This window comes from Ambystoma mexicanum, chromosome 13, assembly GCF_040938575.1.
Source record: "Ambystoma mexicanum isolate Mex_15411 chromosome 13, UKY_AmexF1_1, whole genome shotgun sequence".
NCBI classification, from domain to species: Eukaryota; Metazoa; Chordata; class Amphibia; order Caudata; family Ambystomatidae; genus Ambystoma; species Ambystoma mexicanum.
In genome coordinates this window covers 497,128,282-497,153,149 of record NC_090938.1, presented here as the reverse complement: position 1 = coordinate 497,153,149, position 24,868 = coordinate 497,128,282, and the positions used below count along the sequence as shown (strand labels likewise).

At 49.1% G+C, this 24,868-nt stretch overlaps 1 protein-coding gene across 3 annotated transcripts in view; it reads left to right on the top strand.

Moving 5' to 3' along the window:
• Positions 1-24,868, top strand: part of GOSR2 (golgi SNAP receptor complex member 2) — a 176,073-nt gene that overhangs the window by 25,243 nt on the left and 125,962 nt on the right. For all 3 annotated transcript variants that reach the window (XM_069634156.1, XM_069634158.1, XM_069634157.1), the window contains exon 3: positions 7,373-7,481. In XM_069634156.1, coding sequence (XP_069490257.1) covers positions 7,373-7,481 — 109 coding nt within the window. The remainder of the gene's footprint in view (positions 1-7,372; positions 7,482-24,868) is intronic.

The following is a 24,868-nucleotide window of genomic DNA, read 5'->3' as shown; positions in this document are numbered from 1 at the left end:
GGAATCACCCCGGCCCCTAAGTGGAGTAATAAGGAAGGCACTAAAACATCCCCAGGGCACCAACGCACATTTAATGCACCACTGAAAGCTGACTTGGGGGAGACCAGTGAAGCAAAGCGGGACCAGGGATTGGCGCACGCCCTGAACAGGTGAAAAGAGCTTCAGCGACCCCCACATTACATAACTGCATAGACAGACCATGGTGGTGGTGGGGACACAAGCCTTGCTGCTAGGAGGACACCACTGGGCACACTGAGAAGCCACAGCAACCCGGGAACACCGGCGTCTCATGAGTTGGAAAGAGACCCTGGCGAAATACCAATTTGCGCCAGGGAAATTAGAGATGGAAACTGGACCCCCCTCCGCACCGGCCCCAGACATGAACACCATCCAGAATAATATTCAGACGATCCTCGATGAAATCGGAGGGATGAGGACAGACATGGGGCTAAGTTGGCTGACCTCACAGCCAAGGTCTCCACGCTGGAGGACCAGATGGAGGGGGTGGAAAACAACCAGGCATTGACGGACCTCCTTGAAACATAGATGGAAGCAAGGTTTAGGGAGCTACAACGCTGCGAGGAGGATCGCCGACTCAAGGTTGATGACTTGAAAAATCGTGAAAGGAGAAATAACCTGAGGATTTTCGGCGTGGTGGTCTGGTGACTTCCCCCGTATACCACTTTGTCCAGCATCCATTAGGTTTAGGCAGTTTCTGGCCCATTTTGACCACCCCACCTTCGATCTCCCAAGTTCAGGGAGAGGACTTCGTCACTCTGAATATTTTTTCATGGGAGAGAAAACTGGTGCCCTAGCTACAGATCATAGGTTTATTTGGCAGTAAGATGGAAAACGGACAATTCACTCTGACAAGGGCTACTAAACAGACCCACTTTAACCATTCCAACGCCTACTATTAGTAGGACAATACCTGCGTGTTCCTCACCTCTACGTTTGCTTTCTCAGTGCTGCTTCTCCATATATTGATTATGCTGGTGACACATTTACCAATACACTGATCGACATACCATGAAACGAGTTTTATCCTAGTTTTTTTACATTTTTTTTTTTTTTAAACTTTGTTTTTCCAAACAGAAAAGAGGAAAAAAAAGGGCAGTCGTGAGTTAACACTCACTCAGCCCAACAATGGGACGAATAACAAGCCCTGTGATAATAATGCCCCTCTCGCCCCTCCCACCCCCCACAACACCACTCCCCAATAACATTCACAAGTGTCCGCTGTTATTCGCTCTCGGAACATCTCCTGCAGCTTCTGCCCATCAGTGCCTAGCCAGGGGGAAGAACCTGAGGATGAGGTGGATGAGGAATCACATTTGGAGTTCATCAAGTATGTTACATAGGGCCCCTAAATGTCCAGAGGTTGTGCATGTAAGGGGAATGTTTTTATGAACTCAGATTCCATGTCCTGACAGTAGAGAATGTCCCTCTGCCAGCTCGCAACGGAGGTAGGGGAGCCCTGACCCCAGGCCATGATCACCCTTCTATGTGCCAGGATCAACAACATATTTGCTAATTTCTGCACTGCGGGTGACGGTAGTTTAGTCATTCCCAGCAGAGCAACTGTGGGGATCGGAGTTAGTTCTTCGCCAATTATCGCCTCAGCCTCTTGGATAACCAGTGCCCCGAATTTGGACAGTACTGGGCAACACCATGCAAGGTGAATGAAGTCCGCTGCCAGCATCCCACATCTCACACATTTCGCCTCGGATTCAGGACTGTGCGTGTACCTCTTAGCAGGGTGTAGCAAGTTTGATGTAGGAAGTGGAAGTGAATAAGTTTGAACCGCGAGTTTAGTGCAATCTTCTGAGTCTGGTTGAGTATGTATGTCCATTCTTCTTCAGGGATGGTGCTCTGCAGTGTTTTTTCCCACCTCTCTTTCTTGTGCTTGTTTGCAGGTGCTGTCTGTTAGGATAGCTCTGTATAATGAGGATACCAATCTACCCCCCCCCCCCTGTGCTTGTATCGTGCCATGGAGAAGTGATCAAGTCGAAGGTTGCCGTGGAAGGATGGGAAAATACCCTGAATGGCATGACGCAATCTAAAGTATATAAATACATCTAGCGAGGATGTGCTGCCTCTTTCCTTAGCCTGTTGGGGTGATAAGAAGGTATCCTCGACAAACAAGTCACTGAGTGATTGAATTTGTAATTTATCTGCCCCCTGAAGGAACACTTTCTCGTTCGTCAGAGGTATCCCATGGATGAATCTGATGGGTAGTAGCAGAGAGTACCCGACTGACACTCCATATCTTTTTTTTTTTATTTTCAGACTGCGTAGGTGGTGAGCACCATGTTTAGTGTGGTGTGTGGTACCGATTGTTGGCTTATAATTACAGCTCTCAATAGATTGGGCGACGCCAGAGCTCGCTCTATTTGTACGTGAGGTCTGACAATAGGAGTAGAGTACCAGTGGCTGAGGAAATGTGCCTGCGCGGCCCCAGTAATGGCGTTCCATGTATGGGAGTGCGTGCCCACCCCGCGTTGTCAGCAATATGAGAGTTGTGGAAGCCACCCTCAACGGTTTGCTGGGCCAGACCAGCTCTAGGATGAGACTTTTTAGTTTCCCCAGATAGCGTTGAGGGAGCAAGAGTGGAACGTTAGTGAACAGGTAGAGGAGTTTTGGTAGGATCACCATCTTAACTAATGTGGTAGTAATTTCCACCTGGTTACCGTCTCTTGTAGAGCCTTAAAGGTGGACTCATAATTATCTTTAAAGATTTCACGGTGGTTCAAGGACAGGAGGATCCCTAGGTATCGAACGTGGGCGCATTCCCATTTGAAATTGAACTCGTCTGAATTTATTGGTGCAGTGTGTTAAAGGAAAATTATCGACTTGGAATGATTGTCAGACCTGAGATCAGACCAAATTTAAGTACCTCCTGCATTATGGGGTTTAGATTTTCTTTGGGGTTTTGAATGAGTAGCACTACGTCGTCGGCGTAGAGTTAGATGACCCTGTGGGGGCCCCATAGACAGTCCTCTATGGAGATGCCGAGTGTGCTGGCCGGTGGCCAGCGGCTCCATCACCAGTGCAAATATTAGCGCAGACAACGGACACCCTGGTCTAGTTCCGCGTTGGAAGTGGACGGGCGCCGATTTTGATGCGCCTAGAATAATGGTTGATTGGGGTTTATTGTATAGTAGTGCCACTAGTTTAATGAACTGCTTTCCCAGGCCAAGTACCGCAAACATGAAGGGCCATTCGACAGAGTCGAAGGCCTTCTCGGCGTCTAAAAGAACTGCAGCTGCCTGTTGTGTGGGTTCTATCGCTGCCATGGCCCCGAAACAGTCTCCTGATGCCAAATGACGTATTGCGACCAGGCACAAAACCTGACTGATCGGCGAGAACCAATGCTGGCATCAGAGGGATTAGTCTAGTGGAGAGAATTTTAGCCAATATTTTATTATCTAAATCTATTAAGGAGATTACGTTTGCTTCCCTTGGGGTCTGCGGAAGAATACCTTTCTCTGCCGCTTCTTCATACACTTTCAAAAGGAGGGGGCTATCAATGGGGCAAAAGCTTTGTAGAACTCTCCAATTAGGCCATCAGGTCCGAGGGCTTTGGTGTTGGGCAGGCTCTTTATCGCTTCTAGGATCTCTTTCTGCGTGATGGGGTTGTTTAGTGGTTCGCGTAGCGCCTGCTCCACCCAGTATAATTCTGTATCTGCTAAGTAGTTGCGTAGGCGTTTGGAATCGTTTGAGTGGTGTGTGCTGTACAGGTTTTGATAGAAGGTGTGGAAAGTGTCGACTAGTTCTGTTTCTGTGGGGACTAGTGTCCCCCGTGGAGTGTGGATTCTCTCCACTAGAGTGGGTTTTCTATCGGTGGCAATCAGACGGGCCAAGAGCGCTCCAGGGCGTTGCCCCCCTTTATTGGCGTATCTAATATCCGCGGCGTAGAAACTTCAACTCTCGCTCCGCCAACGCTCTAAATGTAAGCAATTCTTCTTTGAGATCCGCTTGGGTGTGTTTGGAGAGTGTGTCAGTACTCTGTCGTTCTAGACCTTTCAGACGCTCCTCGCTGGCTGCTAACTCACGGCGTATAGACTTTAATATTCCATTTTCTTTCGCGATGCACACACCTCTTATGTAGCACTTTAGCGCTTCCCAAAATGTTCCTACTTAGGCGACTGAGTCCTGATTGCTGTCTATGAAGAAGTGATCTCCTCGCAAAGTTCCACTGCAAATGCTTGGTCCGTCAGCGCACCCGGTTTGAAGCGCCAGTGAGGTGCCGTTGGTGGGGCATTGGGGGGGGGGAGGTCTCATTTGAGTGTCACTGTGGCGTGGTCTAAAAGGGATTTCGGAAGGATCTGGCAGCACCCCCCAATGGAATGCGCCTTGAGAGGAGACAAGGAGATAGTCTATACGAGAGCTGGAATGGTGAACTTCAGGGTGGAAAGTGTACTCGCGTTTCTCCCAGTTTCTGTGTCTCCATATGTCGACCAAGTTGTATGCCTTGCAAATCTCCTGTACTTGAAGGCTCGCTCTAGCTGTCTGCGGAGGTGGTCTGCAATTTATCTTTTTGCGGGTCAAGGTTGGTGTTAAGGTCACCGCCCCAGATGATGGTTGTACCTTCGCTTCATGAGTTGTGAAAAGACCCAGTCAATGTTGTTCGCCCCATCAACGTTGGGGCCGTACGAGTTTATAAGCGTGACATCTCTCCCTGAGATGACGCCTTGTACCAAGAGGCCTCTTCCCTCGCAATCCTTCTCCACCCTCTTCATGTGAAAGCCGACTTTGGAGTTAATAAGAGTGGCTACTCCTCTAGCGTACGACTAGTAGGAGGAGAATTAGCGATGGCATCCCCAGCTGCGGGCCCATAGGTGCTCTTTTTGCGGGGTGAGGGGAGTCTCTTGAATCATCGCCACGTCTACTTCGTGGCGTTTGAGGAGCTGTAGGATCTTCCTTGTTTTTGCGGGAATGTTGCCACCCCTAATGTTCCACGTTGCTACCTTGAATTAGCTGGGCTGGATCTTTGTTCACGCTGCTTGGGCTGGGGTCGAATCTGTGTTGTCTTGTGGTGACGCTGCTGTCTGTCTATAAATGTAGTTATGCTCCGTAAGACGGACGCGGTGCGTGGCGGCAGGGGGAAGAACCTGTCTGGGGACAGCCGGAGCTCAAACGCAACATCTCTGATGAACCAAACCTTACACGGACAACTCCCAACTCGTCCGTTTGGTGAAATTCAAAACTTGGCTATAATTGGGCGTGGGGGCGCCCCGGGGGCCGGTCTGGTGTTTGGGATCCTGTGGGCCCTTTCAATCACAAATAATTGAGAAAGAGCTGCATCGCCAAACAGATCTCTACACATTTACTCCACGTGGTCTTCCATTCTGTTGAGAGTTACTTGTTCCCGGATTCCGACCACTCTTATATTGCGTCGGTAGCGCCCTTCCAAATCTTCATTCTTAGCCATGACTGTTTTCATTTGGTTTTCGAGGGAGGTTACTCTCGCAGTTAGTGAGGTAGCGCCATCGTCCAGGTCCGAGATTCTCTGTTCGACATTATCCAATCGGTCTTTATGCTTGTCCAGGCTGTGCTGAAGATCAACCTTGGACGACAGCCTGTCCATTTTACTGTCTAGGCTTCCGATCCCTGACTTGTGCTCTAGGAGGATCTCGCGGATGTCTACCTGCCACCGGTGTTCATCCTCCAATTCGGAGTCTGGGCAGTTTTCCTGTCTGGGAGTTTTCGATGCAGGACCAGCGTCAAAATTAAGTGTCCGTTGGGATTTGTCATGCTTACCCATCTTGGCGTTGTTAAGGCAAGTGTCGGGGGCGTCCCGCACCCATAGGGTAGGAGATCAAGTGGGGCCGGGTTGCCCGAAGTGATGGCTTATAAAGCTGGTGATGGTTGTAGGAGCCGTTCTGCCAGGGGGTTGCAGGTTCGGGCTCTGTTGTCACCGGCGGGTGGACGAGTCGGCCTGCCACGTGGGGTCTGATGGTGGGCGGTGATGATTTGGGCTGAGATGAGGCCCCTGGGAAGGGTTGCTAGATGCTAATATGTGCTCCTCGGGCACAACACGTGCTGAAAGGGCCTAGATGTAGTGACTGCTGTTGCAGGGGACAGCCCCTGGGCTCTTGCTGGTCTCCGGTTGTGGTGGGGTGTGAGGGCTTGTACTGGCTGATGCCTCCTGGGGAGGCGAGTCCGTGAGCCAGTCTTTTTATTTCCCCTTTTTAACTGTTTCACGGGCCCAGCGGGAGAGAGCCCCACATTCTCAGCTCCCCCTCCGGGCTCTGAAACTCTAACAATGTGCTGTGTGTTAGGGAGGGCGTGACGGAGCACCGCGGGAAGGCCACCTCCTCCTGCCTCCCACCCGCGAGTCTGCCACGCTTCGTTGGCCTCTTCACCCTCTCCTTTGTGCACACGGGGTGTCTTCAGGGCTCCTGAAACTGGGGATGTGCAGTGTGTGATCTGGAGCGTGTAACGGAGCACCGCGGGGGGGGCTGCCTTCTCCCAGCTCCCACCCGCGGGTCCGCCACACTCCGTTGACCTCCTCGCCCTCTCCTTTATGCAACCGGGATGTAGCCAGGGCCCTCGCTGTACTCCTTACCTCCTGCAAGCGGTCCTCGCCAAAGCTGGCGGCTTCTTCTCTGACCTGCTCCTCCCCCTCTGCGGCCCTGCCGCTGCAATGCTCCGTGATCCCCTATGCCGACACAGGCGCTGCCGCCGGGCCGCAGGTCCAGTCTGCGCCCTGCACCGGTTTCCCAGATCTGGGTGCTGCAACCCAGCTCCACGGGATCACCGGCAACTGCGCCCCGCGGTCCAGTACCGCAAACCTCTGCTCCTATCGAGGGGTGGGGGAGGGCGCCGGCCCGGGCTCTGCAGGCCTTGTCCCATGTAGGTCACCGCTTTCCAGGCACACCAGTGCTTCTAGGGCGATTTTGGCTGCGATTTCGGGCTCAGACCGCCCACGGAACGCTGGATATGTTGCGAGTGTCTGGACCATACGCCAAAATGTCAGGATCGCCGCGCTTTACCAGGATTTATTCTGAGCCCACCAGGAGCTCACAGAGGGACCGCCATCTTGGATGGCCCTCTAGCGCTCTGTGTTTAAATTTTTAAGGATACATAGCCATATAAACTCACCTTCTTTGACAGCCTGCAGGATCACAGGAGTTTAGACTCAGCCACTTTTATGGGGCTAAATGTAAAGTTTTCTAGCCTTGGTGTTTTAATCCATACAATACATTGTTATACATACAATGGTGCTAAAATGAGGGTGATTTGGGCAGTTTGTAAAATAAAAATGTACTTGTGAACATTATGTACTTGGTATTGTTGAAGAGGTGCTGTGTATGCGTATAGTAATTTGCAGCTTTGCCTTTACCAAACTCTTTGCATTGCTATCCAGTGGTGGAAAACGAAACCCAAGCTCGGATAGACCAGATCTTCAGTAACCTGGAACGCCTCGAAATCCTGTCCAGCAAAGAGCCGCCCAATAAACGCCAGAATGCCAAACTGTAAGTCCCCTTACATTTGTCACAAAAACCTTTATTGCAAATTAGAGAACTGATCTACTGGAACATCAATTAATTACCTTAGGATAGCACGATTTGGTAAAGTAGCTAGTATCCTTTCAATTTCACAAGTTAGACACTGGATTACACTTCCTCTAGGAAATGTTAGGCGGCATGTGTGAAATGCATAATTTGGGATCGCTCCCTTTTTGCATGGGAGGAAGTCCACTGCTGTAGAACATCTGCCATAGTTTCTACTAATTGACAACTTTGTCTTGAAAGCACACGGATCCAGTTATCACAGAATCTGAACTCTATTAACAATCTGCAGGGCAGGGTCTCTGAAGGACAGATATATATTTATCTGTTTGCTGCAGAGGTGTGAGTCTAAGCCCCCTCTGCACAATGACTGTGTTGTCAAGGGTCAATTTACCTGTGGGGAGTAAGAAATGTGCACCATATGCATGAATTGAGGCAGTGAATTGCTTTTATTATTCTTATTTTATTTTTGTGCCTGGCTAGTGGCTTGCAACTTTTACCTGGATGTGTGATTGCTCGTTTCTCAAATGTAAATGTCACTACTATATGCAGCGGTTTTGTTTCAGGAATATACAGCATTGTTGTCTGTTCCTCATGACAATTTCTACAGCACGAAAGAATTTCTACAGCAAGAAAAAGTTGCATGCAGTGGGAATTCACATCTTCGAGACAACCACATTGGGTCATATCTTTTAGTCCCTTTACCTGGTACTGCTCCGTGCGTGTCTGCTCAGGGGGGTTGACGCATCTGTTATGTGCTGCTACGTGGCTAGAGTTTGCCTCTCGCTTGGGAACCGCTCTGCCATGGTGATCGGGTCTCGGTGCTGTAGGAGTTATGCAAAGGGAGGTGATTGCTTCTGTTTCATCTGTCTGCCCTCCTGGCTTCCCAGTCTTATTTTTCTTGCGTGGCAGCATCTGAAAAGGCAAAAGGATACTGGCAAGCATTTGCACATGGAGGCAAGGCTGGAGACATGGTTCTGTACCAATGCAGATTGGCACATGTTGGATGGGAGAGGGCAGGAATTGGGACCCTCTCTACTGTCGCTATTCTCTGGGCCGGGCCTGGCTCTAGAAGCCTTCTTACCCCTCGAACCTCCTGCGGACTGTAGTTGCCCCCCTTTTGACAAGGCCAGACTACTGGACTTCTCATATTGAGTGAGTGAACTGCTCCACTCCAGTAGCACCCCAGATTTTGCTACCAGGATGCAAGGGTTTACTGAACAGGGACTGGACATAGCATGCTACAGGGCTTCTACTAAGTTAAACCCACCTTCTCCAGAGTTCCGTTCTGCCACCCAGATCTCATACCCATGGAGCAGTAGATTTTCAGAGCTTGGGGTGTATTGAGCTGCATCTTTGTGCCACTATAACTGGTCCCGCCACAAAATTAAAGTTGGCACCGAGGAGTGGATAATTTACAGGAAAAGGATTGATTAGTTAGCCAAACATATGGAACGGAGTGTGCAAACAAATACACTTTTTTCCTCACTAAATGGTTGACTGATTCCAGCCAAAATATATAACCTTTTGAATATAGCCAGTTGTCGTAAAACAAGACACTTAAGGCATGCGTTGATTCTGTTTTTCAGTTCCTGAATTCCTGCGTAGGAAGCGCAATAGTCAGACTTGAGGAAGATAAAAGATGAGTAGACTGGCTACCTTTTAGGATGTGGAAATATGTCTGCAAGAGAGAACATCATAACTGACATGTTCACATGTTAGTTTATGAATGATGAACTTTGGAAGTAATTTGGTTTTTGAATATGACATGTTTTGTGGCTATGGTATTTACTCTTGACTGTTGTGATAAAGTGCTTTATTCGTTTGATTTATAAGATTGTCATTTTATTACACTCAGTAATTAAAATATCATGTGTGAGTTTGTTTGCCATATATTTAATTTGGGTTCTTATCCCCTTATATAATCAGCAGTACTTTAAAAGTTTGGATGGCTATGGTGTAATGCATATTCACACCCTGTGTAATAGTTCAATTAACTCTTCTTGGATCCCTTTTGTGTCAATTTGAGATTTGGGGGCTCCGGCATGGATTGCTGGGTCCAATGATGCTTGCTTGCCGCTGTCTGGACTGATTTTAATTTGAAATTACATCATGCTGTTTTACTACCCCACATGGCTTGTAAGCAGCCAGAAGAACATTTAGAAAATGGGTAGAGTTGACGCAGAAAGGTAGCTGAATGGGCTGAGCAGTGACTCGCAGATCGGAGGTTCGAATCCTGTAGTGACGATTTTACCTTTTTGTTCCTTCTAAGATTTCTAAAGCAGATTTCTAAAAATAAGTACCACTACGTTTGGTAGTTAAATCTGCTATTTGAGCTCCACTGGACATTTCAGTTTGTAGTGTTAGCTACATGATTCACCATTATTACTGATATTAATTCTGAAAGGGCTAACTAGAAGCTCCCATTTAAAACCATTTGGTATAGGAATGCAGTACAATACTTAGAAGCGTCCGCAAAGTTCCCAGTAATAATTAATTTACTTTACTTCCTGTATTACATCTCTGTTCCCTTCTGGAGGCTGATTGAGGTTTAGCGGTTATGCTAAAGATCTGTTTGATCCTGCCTTTGAATTTGCAGCACTAGATGTTATCACCTTCTGTATGTTCACTCTCTGATGGAATTCTGACCTCACAGCAATAAAAATATAATTGGAAAGTAAAAGGGATACAAATATTTTCACATTTCCGACACTGACCTGGGGCATTTCTATTTCCTTAAAAAGAAAGGTAACTTGGAGTTCATGGAGCAAGCTTCCCAGAACGAATGCTGAAATTGTTTTACCTTGGTGGTCATAGGATTAGTCCATGGTGTATAGTCCTTCACCGAGAGGATGGGATTGCTTGGGTGTTGTCGTGCAGTAGGCATGCATTAGTTGGCTCATTCATGTTTCAATTAAATGATTCACAGACCTTTTCCACAGGAACACTCCAGTGATTAGCACAAGAATATGGTCTGGCAATGTTGTCCTCTGTTTGGATGGCTATGGGTATTGGTACAGATATGCTTTCACCCAGTGCTCCAGCTAGAATTAAGTGGGAGTATTTTACTCCCTATTTTTTAAAGTTTGCAGTATAATTATTTTTTAGAGAGTAAAAAGTAAGTCCCATTCCTAAAGGGTTTTTTTTTTTTTTTATAGGCGAGCAAAATTTTTTTTTTTTACTGTCAAACAAAAGTTTTTGTCAAAATCTTCTTTGCAGCCAGATATTTATGCACATTAAAAGATACATTTGTACATCAGATCAGGCAGTAATAATAGCAATTTCTTCCTTTGACACTACTTGTCGAAACCTATCCATGAAGCTGTGTGGTTGAAAGTAGGGGGGACGGGCACCTCATGTGCCAGTTTCCTGTTTTTTGCTGTGAGTATTTTTCTCCCAGTGTTATTTATTTGGGAAGTAAAAGTGGCTGATGCACCCCTTATCTGTAGGGCTGCATTCACCTCTAGGAAATGTTAGCTCTATGGATTGAACAGAGCATGCTTTCCGCCTTGAATTTCTTCAACTTGAAATTCTGGTATTGACATGCAGGCGCTCACTTTTGTTTTTATCATGGTTTTATATACATGTGTTTGCCTCTTTGACTGGGTAGATTCACGGAAGTGGCACACTCATCACCCCCCTCAGTTGGCAGCTTACTGGATCAACCATCAGTTACTTATCAGTATTGGCATATATTTGCAGTGTTTCACCTCCGAATGGTGATTTGGGCTTGCCAGAGATGCTAGGACCACCACTCTTAGAGCGAGATGTCTTGGGCAAAGTGGCACAGGAATATAGTTCTAACCGTACATTAACCAGGTGTCTTGGAGTCGTGGCACAGGGATAGAAAACCTGCCTCATTTAGGGGTGAGGCTAAGGAAGAGACACAGCCATATTGGAGGCTGAAGTCTTGGCCGAGGGGCATAGGGATACAGGCCAGGCCTAAATATTGCCAGATGTCTTAGAGAATCGTTAGATGGATGTAGAACCGTCCACCTCTTGAGCCATGTGCATTAGGGCAATCTCATCAGAATATGTAGCATACCACGTGTGCAAGCTGATTTAGGAAATTGGCCCAGGGATATCGGGCCTAGCACCCCTCAGCCAGATGTCTTGGGGGAGAGGGGAAACGCACAGGGAAGCATGGCCTGCAGTATGAGAGCCATGTCTTATTTGGGCAGGGATGCCTGCCCTCATACCACTGGAGCCAATGTCCTGGGGTTAGCACAGGGTTTCTTGCCACTTTGTGTCAAAAGTTTTAGGAGATAAGATGTACAGAGCTTTTTCGCCAATAGACGCATCTGCTTAATGGAACTGCCACAGGGATGCAGGATTGTTGGTGCTTACGTTTCCTTTATTAGAATTACACAGATAGTGGGTAGAAACCTTCCACCCACCATTGGCCTCCCTATTCTACCTTCTGGTCATCAGCGTCCTTTGCATACAGTCCAACAATACATAAGCGGGTATCTTGTTACTGTTGGGCAAAGGTACACTGGAAGAACGGTAACTAACAGGCTCATCACCGTTTGAAGGAGTGGGCTGCCAGGAAAAAGAGCCGCCCTGTATTCTTTGAGCACGACTTCAAGACTGCACTTTCGCCACATAAAGTGTATAGTAAGTGGACTGCGCAATTGGCCATTCCCACTCCTATTTCCCTTCTCCCTCCACGCTGTGGGCCCCATCCATGTGACTGTATGCCTGTTTTGACTATTGTACCTTTCTTTCTCTTTTTTGCCATCACCGAGGCTGAGCCGAAGCAAGTCTCCCAGTGCGGTATCTTCCTGTAGGGGGATTCTGCCGATGTGGCGCGTCCTGAGCAGCTTGGTCATTTCGGCACTTGTAATGTGTGCCTGCTTCGGCTACTGTTCTGTCTCGCCTCTGCAGCTCTGCAGAGATCGAGCCGGAGCTAGACTCCTAGCGCAGCACTTCTTAAAGAGGGATATATTTGGTGCAGCGGGCCTCGAGCAGGTTGCGCACTTGCAGTACTTTTAGTACATGGAACTCTCTGACCGGGCTGGATAATTCTTAAATTTCAACTTGCCTGGTGAGACTAGGGGAGGAGGGGGAGACGGACTACGGATGCCCTTAGCCAGTTGGGCGTTCTCCACCTTGCACCACACATTGGATCCAAAGGGGGCTAATCGTTTACATGATCCATGCTGTCGTTTTTTTGATCTGTTAAGCTTTAACTGTTCTTGGCTATTTTATCTGGTTTTTAAAAACGTTTTAATGGTTTCTACTGTTAGTCATATGAGCGATCTAACAGCATTACTACACTCATCGAGTCCTTCACTTGTCACTAAAAAGTTAATAGTAGCTGGAGTATCTTCCAACAAACAACCATAGTCCTGTTGAAAAGAGAGGCCACAACAGCCAAACCTATCCAAGATGTTAATATTGTAATCTCTGAAATTGAGGGGATATTGGATAACCTAGCGGATGGACCCCCCGCCCCCCATTCACTAAGGCCAAATCAACTGTGTGACAGAGGACCATCACAATGGCATTACTGAAATTGGCCCAGATCCCCCGACAAGCCGTCCTATTCACCCACTAAAAAGAGCTCCCACACGGAAGCCAATATCCTTATCGAAGGAATCTCTTGGGGATTATGCCATCGAGGAAAATGCCCGGCCAGCAGGAGGGTAATTTGTATAGGCTGGTAGCAGGGAATTCAGACCCAGGAAAAAGGGTTGCGCCTTGTGTGATTGAAGTCACACCTACCGTGGCACAACAGGGGCTCCAGTCTGCTAATCCTGATGCTGAGTTGGTGATAAACCCGATCAGGTCTAAGCAGCTCCCCCTGCACCAATATTTTGATTTGATATTTTATTTATATTGCGCTCGTACACAAGTATTTCAGAGCACGGCCAGGCAAGAGAGGGGAACAGGGGAGAACAAAACAACGATCTTACTAGGCCCAGTGACATTGAGAACGCGCCAGTGCCTGGGAAAGGGGAGAAGTGGATGAAAGGGGGAGAAGTAGAAAGTGCGGAGCAAAGGAGAAACTGATAATAATAAAATGAATGAATAAATAAAAAGGCAAAAGACGGTGATAGTGCAGCCATCAAGTGGCAAGTGCTGTGTTTTAAGGCAGCAGACTGGGTATGTACAATTCGATCAACCAAATTGCGCCATCAGCCCATTAGAATGGATCTGCCGATTTGCTACTCTTCCCACACCCTGGAACCCCTGCCAAGTGAAGGACAGAAACCTGAGACTCGGCACACAGTTCTTACCCGCAGGTCTCATAAAAAAACACCCCCTCACTCATCCTAACCCAACTCAAGCTAGCGCCTCAAAAACTTTGGAGGAACCTGAAAAAGCCCCATCAACATAACTGAACAGCCTGATCAAAGGGGCTCTCATCAATGCCCGTTCACTGGTCGGCCATGCGCTAGACATCGCAGACCTCCTTTCCACTAACAACCTGCATTTTCTGACTATCACTGAAACCTGGCTGCAGCAGGCCCAGCTCTATCCCTCGCCATCCCAGAAGGCTACTCAATTTTAAGGAGCGACGGGGACTCTGGTAAAGGAGTAGCCTTTATCGCCAAATCATCTCTTGGCCTTAGAATGACCCTGCAAAAACAAAGAGGTGATGGCTGGAAGGTGTAGAATGAATCTTAACCACTGGCAATGCTCTGGGCAACCCTCCAGACCACCGTTCTTCGCCTGCCAAGCCATTACAGAAGGGGAAAGACAATATGCAAATCCGGCTTGGCCCCACCCCATAAGGGGCAGTCCAGTCCAAACTGCTAGGCCACATCCCTTCTGCGCGAGACCACAAGCATCCCCAAACATGTTTCGCCCTTGTTGGGGCTCATCGGTGAGGAGTAGCTTGGGTCTCTAGGCCCAGCAGGCACGGGGCCCACGTCTGGGCATACCCGTCCCACTCGGGGGTGACAAAGCAAAAACAAAGGGGTGATGGCTGGAAGGTTGTGGTCTCGTGCAGAAGGGATGTGACCTAGCAGTTCGGGCTGGACTACCCCTTTGGGGGTGGGGCCAAGCCTGATTTGCATATGGTCTTTCCCCTCCTGTAATGGCTTGGCAGGCGAAGAACGGTGGTCTGGAGGGTTGCCCAGAGCATTGCCAGTGGTTAAGATTCATTCTAAACCTTCCAGCCATCACCTCTTTGTTTTTGCTTTGTCACCCCGAGTGGGACGGGTATGCCCAGACGTGGGTCCCGTGCCTGCAGGGCCTAGAGACCCAAGCTACTCCTCACTGATGACGCCCAACAAGGCTGAAACATGTCTGGGGATGCTTGTGGTCTCGTGCAGAAGGGATGTGACCTAGCAGTTCGGGCTGGACTACCCCTTTGGGGGTGGGGCCAAGCCTGATTTGCATATGGTTTTTCCCCCTTATGTAATGGCTTGGATGGTCTGGAGGGTTGCCCAGAGCAATGCCAGAGGTTAAGATTCATTCTAAAATTCTAAACCTTTCAGCCATCACCTCTTTTGTTTTGCCTTAGAATGACCCCTCCATCCAGCTTCCTGTCCGCTAAACTTCTGTCTGCTAAGTTCCAACTTTCAGCTACACAAACCGTCCTTCTGCATCTCATTTACAGACCCCCAGACCCCCATCTCCTCATTCGAGGAAGAGATTTCCGACCTCCTGTCCACCAATACCAAAATAGGATCTCAAATTATCCTACTAGGAGACCTTAACCTGGGCCTCGGGGATCCCAGTGACGCCAATGCGCTCTCCCTGGAAAATACCATCTCCCAACTAGGGTTCAAGCTCAGGATCGCAGATCCAACACATAACAAGGGCAGAACCTTGGACTGGATAGCGGATCACAACTGCTCCACACCCATCCTTAAAAATGAGCCAATCCCATGGTCAGACATCACGCGATTTCCTTCTCCATCCAAGTTAAGACTCATCCAAACGCCCCTCCAGCTACTATTCCGCAAACCCTCTCCAGGAACAACCACAGCATCCTCACTCCCGCAAACTATGCCAACCTAAATACGGATAAACTTGCTGACCTCTATAATAAAACACTCAAATCAGCAGTAGATGTCATTGCTCCTATCAAACTCACAAAAGATAAACCAGCAGCCGACTTGAACAAATGGTTCACTCCAGAGCTTAAAATCCTCGAACACCAAACGAGAAACATAAGCCATTTGGAGAAAAACTCCCAACCAGGCCAACAAAACACTATTCATGATAGCAGCCTCCACCTACAAAACCTCTATCCTCAGAGCCAAAAAAGAGACATATGACAATAGAGTTGAAAAAGCCAAATCTAAAACAAAAGAGCTCTTCGCCATCCTTAGGGAACTCGAGTCCCGCTCCGCACCCTCAGAAACTTGCGTGAACGATGCAGATTGGCGTGAAAGGATCCAAAAAGGCTTAGAGGACAAAATCACCATGCTTCAATCCAGAATCGAACAGAAAAAGCTCAGCTTAGCCAAAAAAATAACCCCCCACCCACCTCTGAAACTCCAACATGCCCCCCCTTCTCCTTTACCCCGGTGTCTACAAAAGAAGTGGAAAGCATCATCAAAGGCCTCAAGTCTTCCATTTGCCAAGGGGACTCCTGGCCAGCTCCCATCATCCAGGAAGGCGCCAACAATCTGGCCCCTTCATGACAGCCTTATCAACGACTCCTTCAAATAGAGCTCAGTCCCTAGCAGCCTCAATGGGGCCTTGGTCATACCCCTTCTGAAAAAACCTAACCTAGACCGTAATAACCCAACCAACTACAGGCTAATCACCACTGTCCCATACATCCTAAAGATCTTAGACAGACTGGCCTACTTACAAATCCAGAAGCACCTGGAAGAGAACAACCTCCTGGGCCTTAGACAGTCTGGCTTAAGACCAAGGCATGGAACAGAGACAGCCCTCCTGGACTTAAAAATCCAGATGGACGAGGCAAAGGATAAGGGCAATTTAGCCATTCTCCTGCTGCTTGACCTCTCGGCAGCCTTTGACCTTGTCGACCATCAGATCCTCACAGAACATCTGACTGCCTCAGCTGCTTTCTTGAACTAGGCGACTGCCTGGGTCCAATCCTTCCTAGCCGACCGAACCACCTGGGTCTTCTCTCCGGGGACGTCGGCGCACCCCATCCCCATCCTCTGTGGCATTCCACTAGGGTCGTGCGTCTCGACGACCCTATACAATATCTTCACTAAGCTATTGTTTGACCGCCTTGATAACCTAGGTGTCACATACACAAATTATGCTGACGATAGCCAGGTTCTCATCACCCTATCAGGCTGCTATGAAGAGGATTCCACACGGATCAACAAACTTTACCTGGAGATCCAAGCCTGGATGGCAGAACACGGCTTATGCCTCAACAACAAGAACATTGAGCTCCTTATTGTCAGCTCCCAACCACGGTTAAACAAACTGGACCCCGCAGTGATTAGGTTACCATCTATGTTGATACGCATCTATCAACATAGACGGTAACCTAATCACTGTGGCCAAAGATATTAAAACTCTAGGGGTCTATCTAGATTCCACATTATCGCTCAAAAAACAGGTTAACGCCACAGCCGCCTCCACAGCTTATACGACTAAGCTCATCAATGCCTGCAAACCCTTCCTCTCACCCTCCAGCTGCATTACACTTGCCAGAGCGCTAGTGCTTTCAAAAATTGACTACTGCAATACTCTTTCTTGGCTCCTCCGAATGCAATTTGAATAAACTGCAGGTGCTACAGAATAATGCAATCGGAGCCGCTCTCAGTATCCCGCTACACTCGCACATGTCAAGCTTTAGACAAGATGCCCATTGGCTCCCTGTACGAGATAGAATCACTCTCCGATCCCTCGTCATCGTCCACAAATGCCTCTCCAATGACGCCCCCAAGTACCTGGCAGACACGTTCATCAAACACACCTCTATCAGACCAACTAGAACTTTGTACTCTCACTGTCTTTCCATCCCCAAATTCTCCCAAAAAAATAAATAAATATTAAAAAAAAGCAGGCGGTTCCAGCTTCCTGGTCCTAGCTGCCAAACAATGGAACGCTATACTGCTGAACCTTGGAGCAGAACCCTCCTTTTGGACTTTCAGAGCCAAAACAAAGTCCCGGCTCACCAAAAAGAACCCCACTGCTATCTGACACACTACTTAATGTACTCGTTTTCTTTGCCAACCATCATGTAACGCGGTCAACTGCACTTACTGTTATCATCTTGTATGCTGTAACTTCCTCTGCTCCAGCGCCCAGTTACCCTATGTCTGATAAGTGCAGAAGAAAAGAAAGGGACTCAGTGACTGTATGGGTACAGATACAGACCCCAGTGCAAGGGGTGGCCCGTAGGCAGTGCAGGAGGGTGACAGGGTGAGCAGGTACCTGGGCCCGGAGGACGGAGGGTGGCCAGGTGCACAGTGCAGAGAGAGAAACGGATCAGCAAGGGACAGGGTGGACGAAGGCAGAAGCAAAGAGGAAGGTCTTGAGGTGCTTCTGCAACCGGAGATGGTTCTCCTCAAGTTTCAGAGTGGCAGGGAGTCTGTCCAAAGGGAGGCCCCAGCCGAAGACAGATCTACCACCAGCTCGTTTTTTTGAAAAACGCACCCTGAGCGAGTTAGGAGCAAAGAGCTCAAGAGGGGAGGTATTTACGGAGGGATAGTTGAAGGTATTTTGGACCCAGGCCCCAGAAAGCCTTGTGGACAATGCAGAGGGTTTTTAATGTAATCCTTGCATCCACTGGGAGCCAATGAAGGGATTTCAGAGCTGGACAGATATGATCCCAGGGCTTGAGGCCAAGGACAATCTTGCAGTCCTGTTCTGGATTAGTTGTAAAGGGCGGAGAGTAGAGTCAGGAAGATTTAGAAAGAGGCTGTTACAATAGCCCACCCTGGAGAGAGCCAGAGCTTGGGAGACGATTAGCTTCTGGGGGAAGGAGAGGAAAGGCAGAGTACCTATGAGGAGGTGCAGTAGGAAGTTTGACTTTTTAAGACATCAGCAATGTGGGCGGAGAAGTGTGGAGTCAAAGATGACCCTGAGGTTCTTGGCCTTGCAGGTAGGGGTAGGAGGTAGTCCAAGGGAGGCTAGCCAGAGAGTGAGGAGAAAGGATGGTGAGGGTGTAATGATGAAGAGGATCTCAGTCTTGTTGGCATTTAGGCAAAGATCATTGGCGGCACACCAATCTTGAATGGCAGTTAGGCAATCCGAGATGAGAGAAGGAGAGGAAGAAGGTGGCCGAGGGCAGCCTGAAAATGAGTTGTTGTCAGCGTAGCACTGAAAACTTTAGCAGTAAATGGCAATGCAGTGGGCGAGAGTTGCCAGGTATTGGTTGAAAAGCCAGGGCAAGAGTTTAGACCCCTGGGGAACACCACAGGTAGAGAGGGAGATGGATGATAGGAAGGACCCAAGTTGGACCTTGGAGGGTCGGTCAGAGAGGAAAGAGGTCAGCCAGGCCAGAGCCTGATCGATGATACCCAGGTTGTCATGGAGACGGTTGAGCAGGGTTATATGGTTGACCGTGTCGAAGGCAGAAGAGAGATCAAGTAGTATGAGGACAGAGGGAATGTTAGAGTTCAGGTTGGAGAGCAGATCTTCACAGATGTTCAGGAGAGCAGTTTCCGTGCTTCTGGCAGATCTGAAGCCAGACTGGTGGTCATGGAGAGAGCCAACAGAATAGGAATGAAGGTTCAGTTGAGAGATGGACAGTTTTTCCAGGAGTTTACCAAGGAAGGGAGTAATGGAAATGGGGTGATAGTTAGCCAGACAGGAAGGATCAGCTGTGGGTTTCTTTAGAAGAGTATGCACAAGGGGGTGCTTAAGAGGGGAGGGGGAAGGATCCTGATGCAAAGGATAGGTTGCAACAATCAGCAAGTGCCAGAGCGAGGGTCCGGACTCCTCCAAGGCAGCCTTTCAGGCTATCTCCAAAGAATATAAAGTAGCCATTGTGAAAGCAAAAGCCTCCTTGTTTAATAGTAGGATAGCAAATGCTAAATCGGGGACCAGAGAAATCTTTGCCATCTTCCGGGAGCTAAAGACGCCACTCCCCCTCCACCCTCTCTGCACAAGAACGAAGACTGGTGTAACAAAATACAAAATGCCAGGCTTGACGAACTCCACACTTTGCAAGATAAAATCATTGCCCACCAACGGGCTCACAGCCACCAAATCTCTGAAGCACAAGGCAGGACTGATGGAGACTTACCTACTTTTACCTTTAGGCAAGCGAGTGAACAGGAGGTCGGCTCTCCTCAAATCTATCAAACCCTCCTCCTGCAAAGGGGATGCCTGCCCGGCGAACTCATCAAAGACTGTGCCCCGTCCCCAAATCTGTTCATCGCAGCCTTTATTAATGCTTCCTTCCAGTCAGGCCATGTCCCTACTGGTCTCAAGGAGGCATGTTACGGGAACTATAGGCCCATCACCACAGTCCCATTCCTATTAAAAATTCTAGACACAGCTTCCTATCTGCAAGTCTAGAAATTTCTTGAGGAGAACAGTCTGCTTGGTCTCAGTCTGGTTTCCATCTAGGACACAGAACCGAAACGGCACTTTTAGACCTTACGAACCAACTGGACGACTCCAGAGATGCTGGCATCCCTGTTGTTCCTGGATCTATCTGCAGCATTTGACCTGGTGGATCATACTACCCTTTGCCACCATCTCTCATCCACTGCCAACTTCTCCCCCGTAGCCATTGCTTGGATCACCTCATTCCTGCAAGGTAGTCATGAGTCTTCTCTGACTCAACCTGTGCCCGTACTAACAACATTAAATGCAGTGTCCCTCAGGACACATGCATCTCTCCTACCCTCTACAACCTGTTCACAAGGCCACTATTCCGCATTCTGGACGCCTTGGGCATCACATACACTAATTATGCTGATGACATACGAGTCATCATTCACCTGACCGGTGACTATGAGGCGGACATAGACACCCTCAAAAATCATAACGCCACTATCCAAACCTGGGTGGACTGGATGTCCTGAGTTTTTGAGATAAAGTGAGAGGCAAGGACATTGCAAAGAGCATGGGAGGCAAGGGGAGGGGTAGAGACTACAGCAGGGTTGGCCAGCTCCTTGGATATTTTAAGAGTTTGTCAGAGTTGTTAGATGCCGCAGAGAGACGGGCTTTAATGTAGAGACTCTTCTTTGTGAGGACAGAGTCAGTATTTCCTTTGGAGCAGGTGACCGGCCAGTTTGTCAGGAGATGAACAAGAAGCCCTCCATTTCCTCTCAGCCGCCCTACACTTACGTTTAAGTGTAGCTAGGTTGGAGTTGTACCAGGAATTGCACTTGGCCTTGGACTTCAAACGGATCCTTGTGACCGGGGCAAGAGCATCAAGAGTATCAGAAATAGAAGAGTAGAGAAGGGCAGGGCTGTGTACGGGTGTGAGTCAGCCGGAAGTGGTGGGGTCGGGGCTGAAGGTGGCAGCGAAAGCCTCAACTGACACACGCTTCATGGGCTGGATGGCAGAGAAGGTAGGTGGCGATGTTGGGGTAGGATTGGTGGGTGGGGGGCGAGAGATGCATATTATGAGGTGAGGCAGTGGTCACTCCAGGGATTAGATGAGGCAGTGGTCACTCCAGGAGAGAGAGAGAGGAGTGGTTGGCGAGGTAGAGAGGGGGAGGCCAGAGGAGAAAGTGTTCCCCCTGCAGAGTGAGTCGGGCCAGAGGGGAGGATGGAGAGGGACAGGGAATCGCAGAGGTCGCAAAAGAGCACATATGAACAGGGAGAATCGAGATGGATGTTCACCAAGGAGGAGGAGTTGAGTGGTTGAGGCCAGGAGGGAGGAGGAGAGGTCTGCCCACTCGGAGAGAAGAGGTAATTTGACCAGGGAGCCGGTAGAGAGTAGCAACAGTAAGAGTGTCTAGGAGAGAGAGAGAGCCTGCAGACAAGGCATTTGAAAGAGGAGTAAATCTGAGTGGGAATGATAGTGGCGGGAATCTACTCAGGAAAGATCGGGGCTACATCCTCCTCCGGGCCCGGTGGATCTGGGTGCTGCGAGGATCTTGTAGCCATCACGGAGGAAGGAGTAAATCTGAGTGGGAATGATAGTGGCGGGAATCTACTCAGGAAAGATCGGGGATACATCCTCCTCCGGGCCCGGTGGATCTGGGTGCTGCGAGGATCTTGTAGCCATCACGGAGGAGAGTGTCAAAGCTTGTGACAGAGCTGGCCGTGACCCATGTATGGGTAAGACCAGGGACATCCAGATCTTCCAAGAGGTGGCAGTTGTCAGAGGAGTGTTTGCCAGCAGAGCGAGGGTTGAGGGTGGCAAGATGAAGGTTGCCAGCCTTAAAGACCTTCCGGGAGGGGAACAAATCAGAGGTATGCCATGCGGAGGTGTGGAGGGAGCCTGAAGTGGGGCTGATGAGGAGGGAAGAGAGGGTAAGGTAGCCAAGGGAGGGGGGGACAGCCAGGGATGAAAGGAAGTTGATGAGGCGAGGGAACCGCCTATAGAAGAGGAGATTGGCCTGAGGTCCTTGGACCATGACAGTGCCATTTAAGTAGACATTAATGATGATTCTGGAAGAGTCGATGGAATCCATGAGGACTTCCCAGCGGGTGCCACCATTAATGGGAGAGGAGCAGACAGGACAGAGCACATGGATCATATGGGGGTCCATAGATCTGGCAAAGGAATGACAGAGGATGTCTGTCTGGAAGAGGCGCTGGAATAGGTATCAGCAACAGGGAGACTTGAGTTGGAGGCCAAGATATCCTTTTTAAACTACTTCTTCCCAAACTTAGTTAGAAGGGAGGGATAGTTGATAGAGAAGCAGTTGGAATAGATAGGAGAAACAGAAAGCGCCATGGGTGAGTAGGAGATGAGGCAGTGTGAGGAGAATGCAAGTACAGCGGTATGGAATAGTCACTGGGCTAGCAAGTTATAATCAATGGCCAAAGGTAAATGCAATACACACCTACATTTGACTTTCAAGGTTAAATGCTAAAGCACAGTAGGTAAAGAATCACAGAATGATTCAGAAGTTAGAGGGAAATGCAGAAACAAGTGCATTTGAGAGCATAACGGACTGAGAACAAGGAGAGAAGCAATTGAAGCACTCAAGAAGGGAAAAAGGGGCAGTCTGAAGAAGGGAACCAACCCATGGTGAGTGAGTCTTGGTAGTCCAATTTCATAGCTGAGTGAGTCAACCTCAGGGAGGGTTGGGTTGTGGTAATAGTCTCATGTAGCGTTCTGGTAGCAGACGGGGACCTTCGTTATGGGCCTTGGTTGTTCCGGGCCGACTCCTGCCTCCCGGTTGCTCTAATTGGCTTAAAAGCCAGGAGCAGCCAATGGGAAGGGGAGCAGGGCCAGGCCACAGGTAGCAAGTTTAGTGCGCCAAAGATTCTGCCATTTTTTGAAGCTCCCGACAACAAAGGGCAATGCGGTGCGGGTCCAAGCAAAGGATGTAAAACAGCAGATTCAGTCAGCACAGAGCATGTTGTGAGGCCGTGAAGCGATGCAAAGGCAGGGCACCAATTTACATCAAATGAAGGAGGGATGCCAAAAGCACTGCGTGTGGTTTTGAAAATTGACAAACCTTACGTCCAAGGCCTTTAGATGGTGGATTGAGCAAGGGGCAGGCTCTGCGTCACTGTCGTCTCTCATGGAGGGGTGAGGATCAATGACTGAGGGGCCTCATTATGGGCCTTAGTTGTTCCGGGCTGGCTCCCGCCTCCTGTTTGCTCTAATTGGCTTAAAAGCCAGGATTGTGTAGTGGGGAGGGTAGCACCCCAGAGTGTGAAGGAGGGCGCCAGTGCCGAGTGGGACGGCACCCCAGCAGAGTACATACAGTATCACCAGGGGGTCCCTACCGAGATCTTGGCCACCTTGGGAGAAGATATGGCTACACATTTTAGCAGGTACCTGACTATGTTGCCACCCCCCCCCCCCCCCTTGTCCCCTAATGGGGGGGGACCCAGATGTGACACTGTAAGAGTGGGGGACACGGTTAGCATAGGCTGTGAGGGCTGCACTCATGTTTTTAAATTCCTGGAGCTCATGTGGGAAGAAAATGCTGAGGCATAGGAGGGGTTGCCTGTCAATGATCCACAGTGACTTGGTCTCATGTGAGAGGCTATTAGGCCCACAGGGGACAGACGCCATCAAAGTCGGGGTGAAGGGCTCCTCTCATCAAGGGTCTCCTTAAATTGGAGCAGTGGGCCCTACCCCTGACTCGCCTACAGATTTCCATTAAAATGTCCATTAAATGGGGCCTGGGTGGCACCAGTCTCCCCCTGTGGGGGGGCTCTAGGTGACAGTTGGGATGGCTAAACGGACTCTATCGTAACCCAGGACTACAGCAACACTCTTCCCAGCCACCCAGTATTTGGCCCCCTACTGAGAGTATTTCCAGAGGCATAGAAAGATGTAGAAGGATCACTAGGATGCCTTGTCCCCAACATCCCTGGGATTCAAGAACGCCTAGTTCAGCTCAGTGAGAATCGGGGTTGGGCTACAGTATGTCGGGGCACCCTGAGCAGGGTTGGAATTCTATTCGAACATAGCCAAGGTCAACAAGTAATTTATTGACGAAGACTGTCGCACATTTATCAGGGAGTCTGATGTGAATTTGCTCCAGGAAACATGGGACATCGAACCTACGCATTTGCAAGGGTATGCAACCCTTTCTATCCCAGTATCTAAGGGAGCAAGGGAATGTCTGTGTGTGGGCCTGGTGACTTGGGTCAATATGACCTTATTTAAAACAGTAACAGTGATAGATATGCATTCGCCTGATGTCTTGGCATTGGACATAACATTGTTGGACAGCACATCAGTGCTGCTTGTTCATTTTTGTAACGGGGGTGGCCCTGGGAGCGGGGGTGGCACTGGTAGAAAGAATCTCAAACAAAATCATGGCCTGGAGGGTGTGTCTTACCGGATACCCACAAACTTTAGTAATGGGGGACCGTAATGCACAGATAGAGCTGATGTGTGTTCTGGAAGATATCATGACGGGAGGATAGCTTCTGGGGCCTGGCCCTCCCGAATCGGCAGAAGAATTGGCAATTATGTTAGCCTCGGCCAATCTTGGGGCATGTAACCGTCGATTTCCTGGGGACTGGCCTGCTGCCCCCAATTTTTTATAACGACCGGTCCTCAAGTAAAATTGATTATAGGTTTGTTAATCTCGCGGGTTGGAGATTTATCAGTGCATTTGAAGTGGTTGAGAGGGTGATAGTGATCACAACCCCCTATGTATGGCAGTGACAAAGCACTTCTGGGAGGGTGCTAGGAGGGTGCCAAGCTGCATATGGGCGAACAGTATGCTCCCTTGAAGTCCACGGCGAGGCAGAAAGAATTTGAGGTGGGGTGGCTTGGAGCTGGAGGGAATACTCCCACTGGTGTCTGCTGACATCTCTTCCCTCCTTGAGGCCTTTGCGAGTTTGGATTCGAG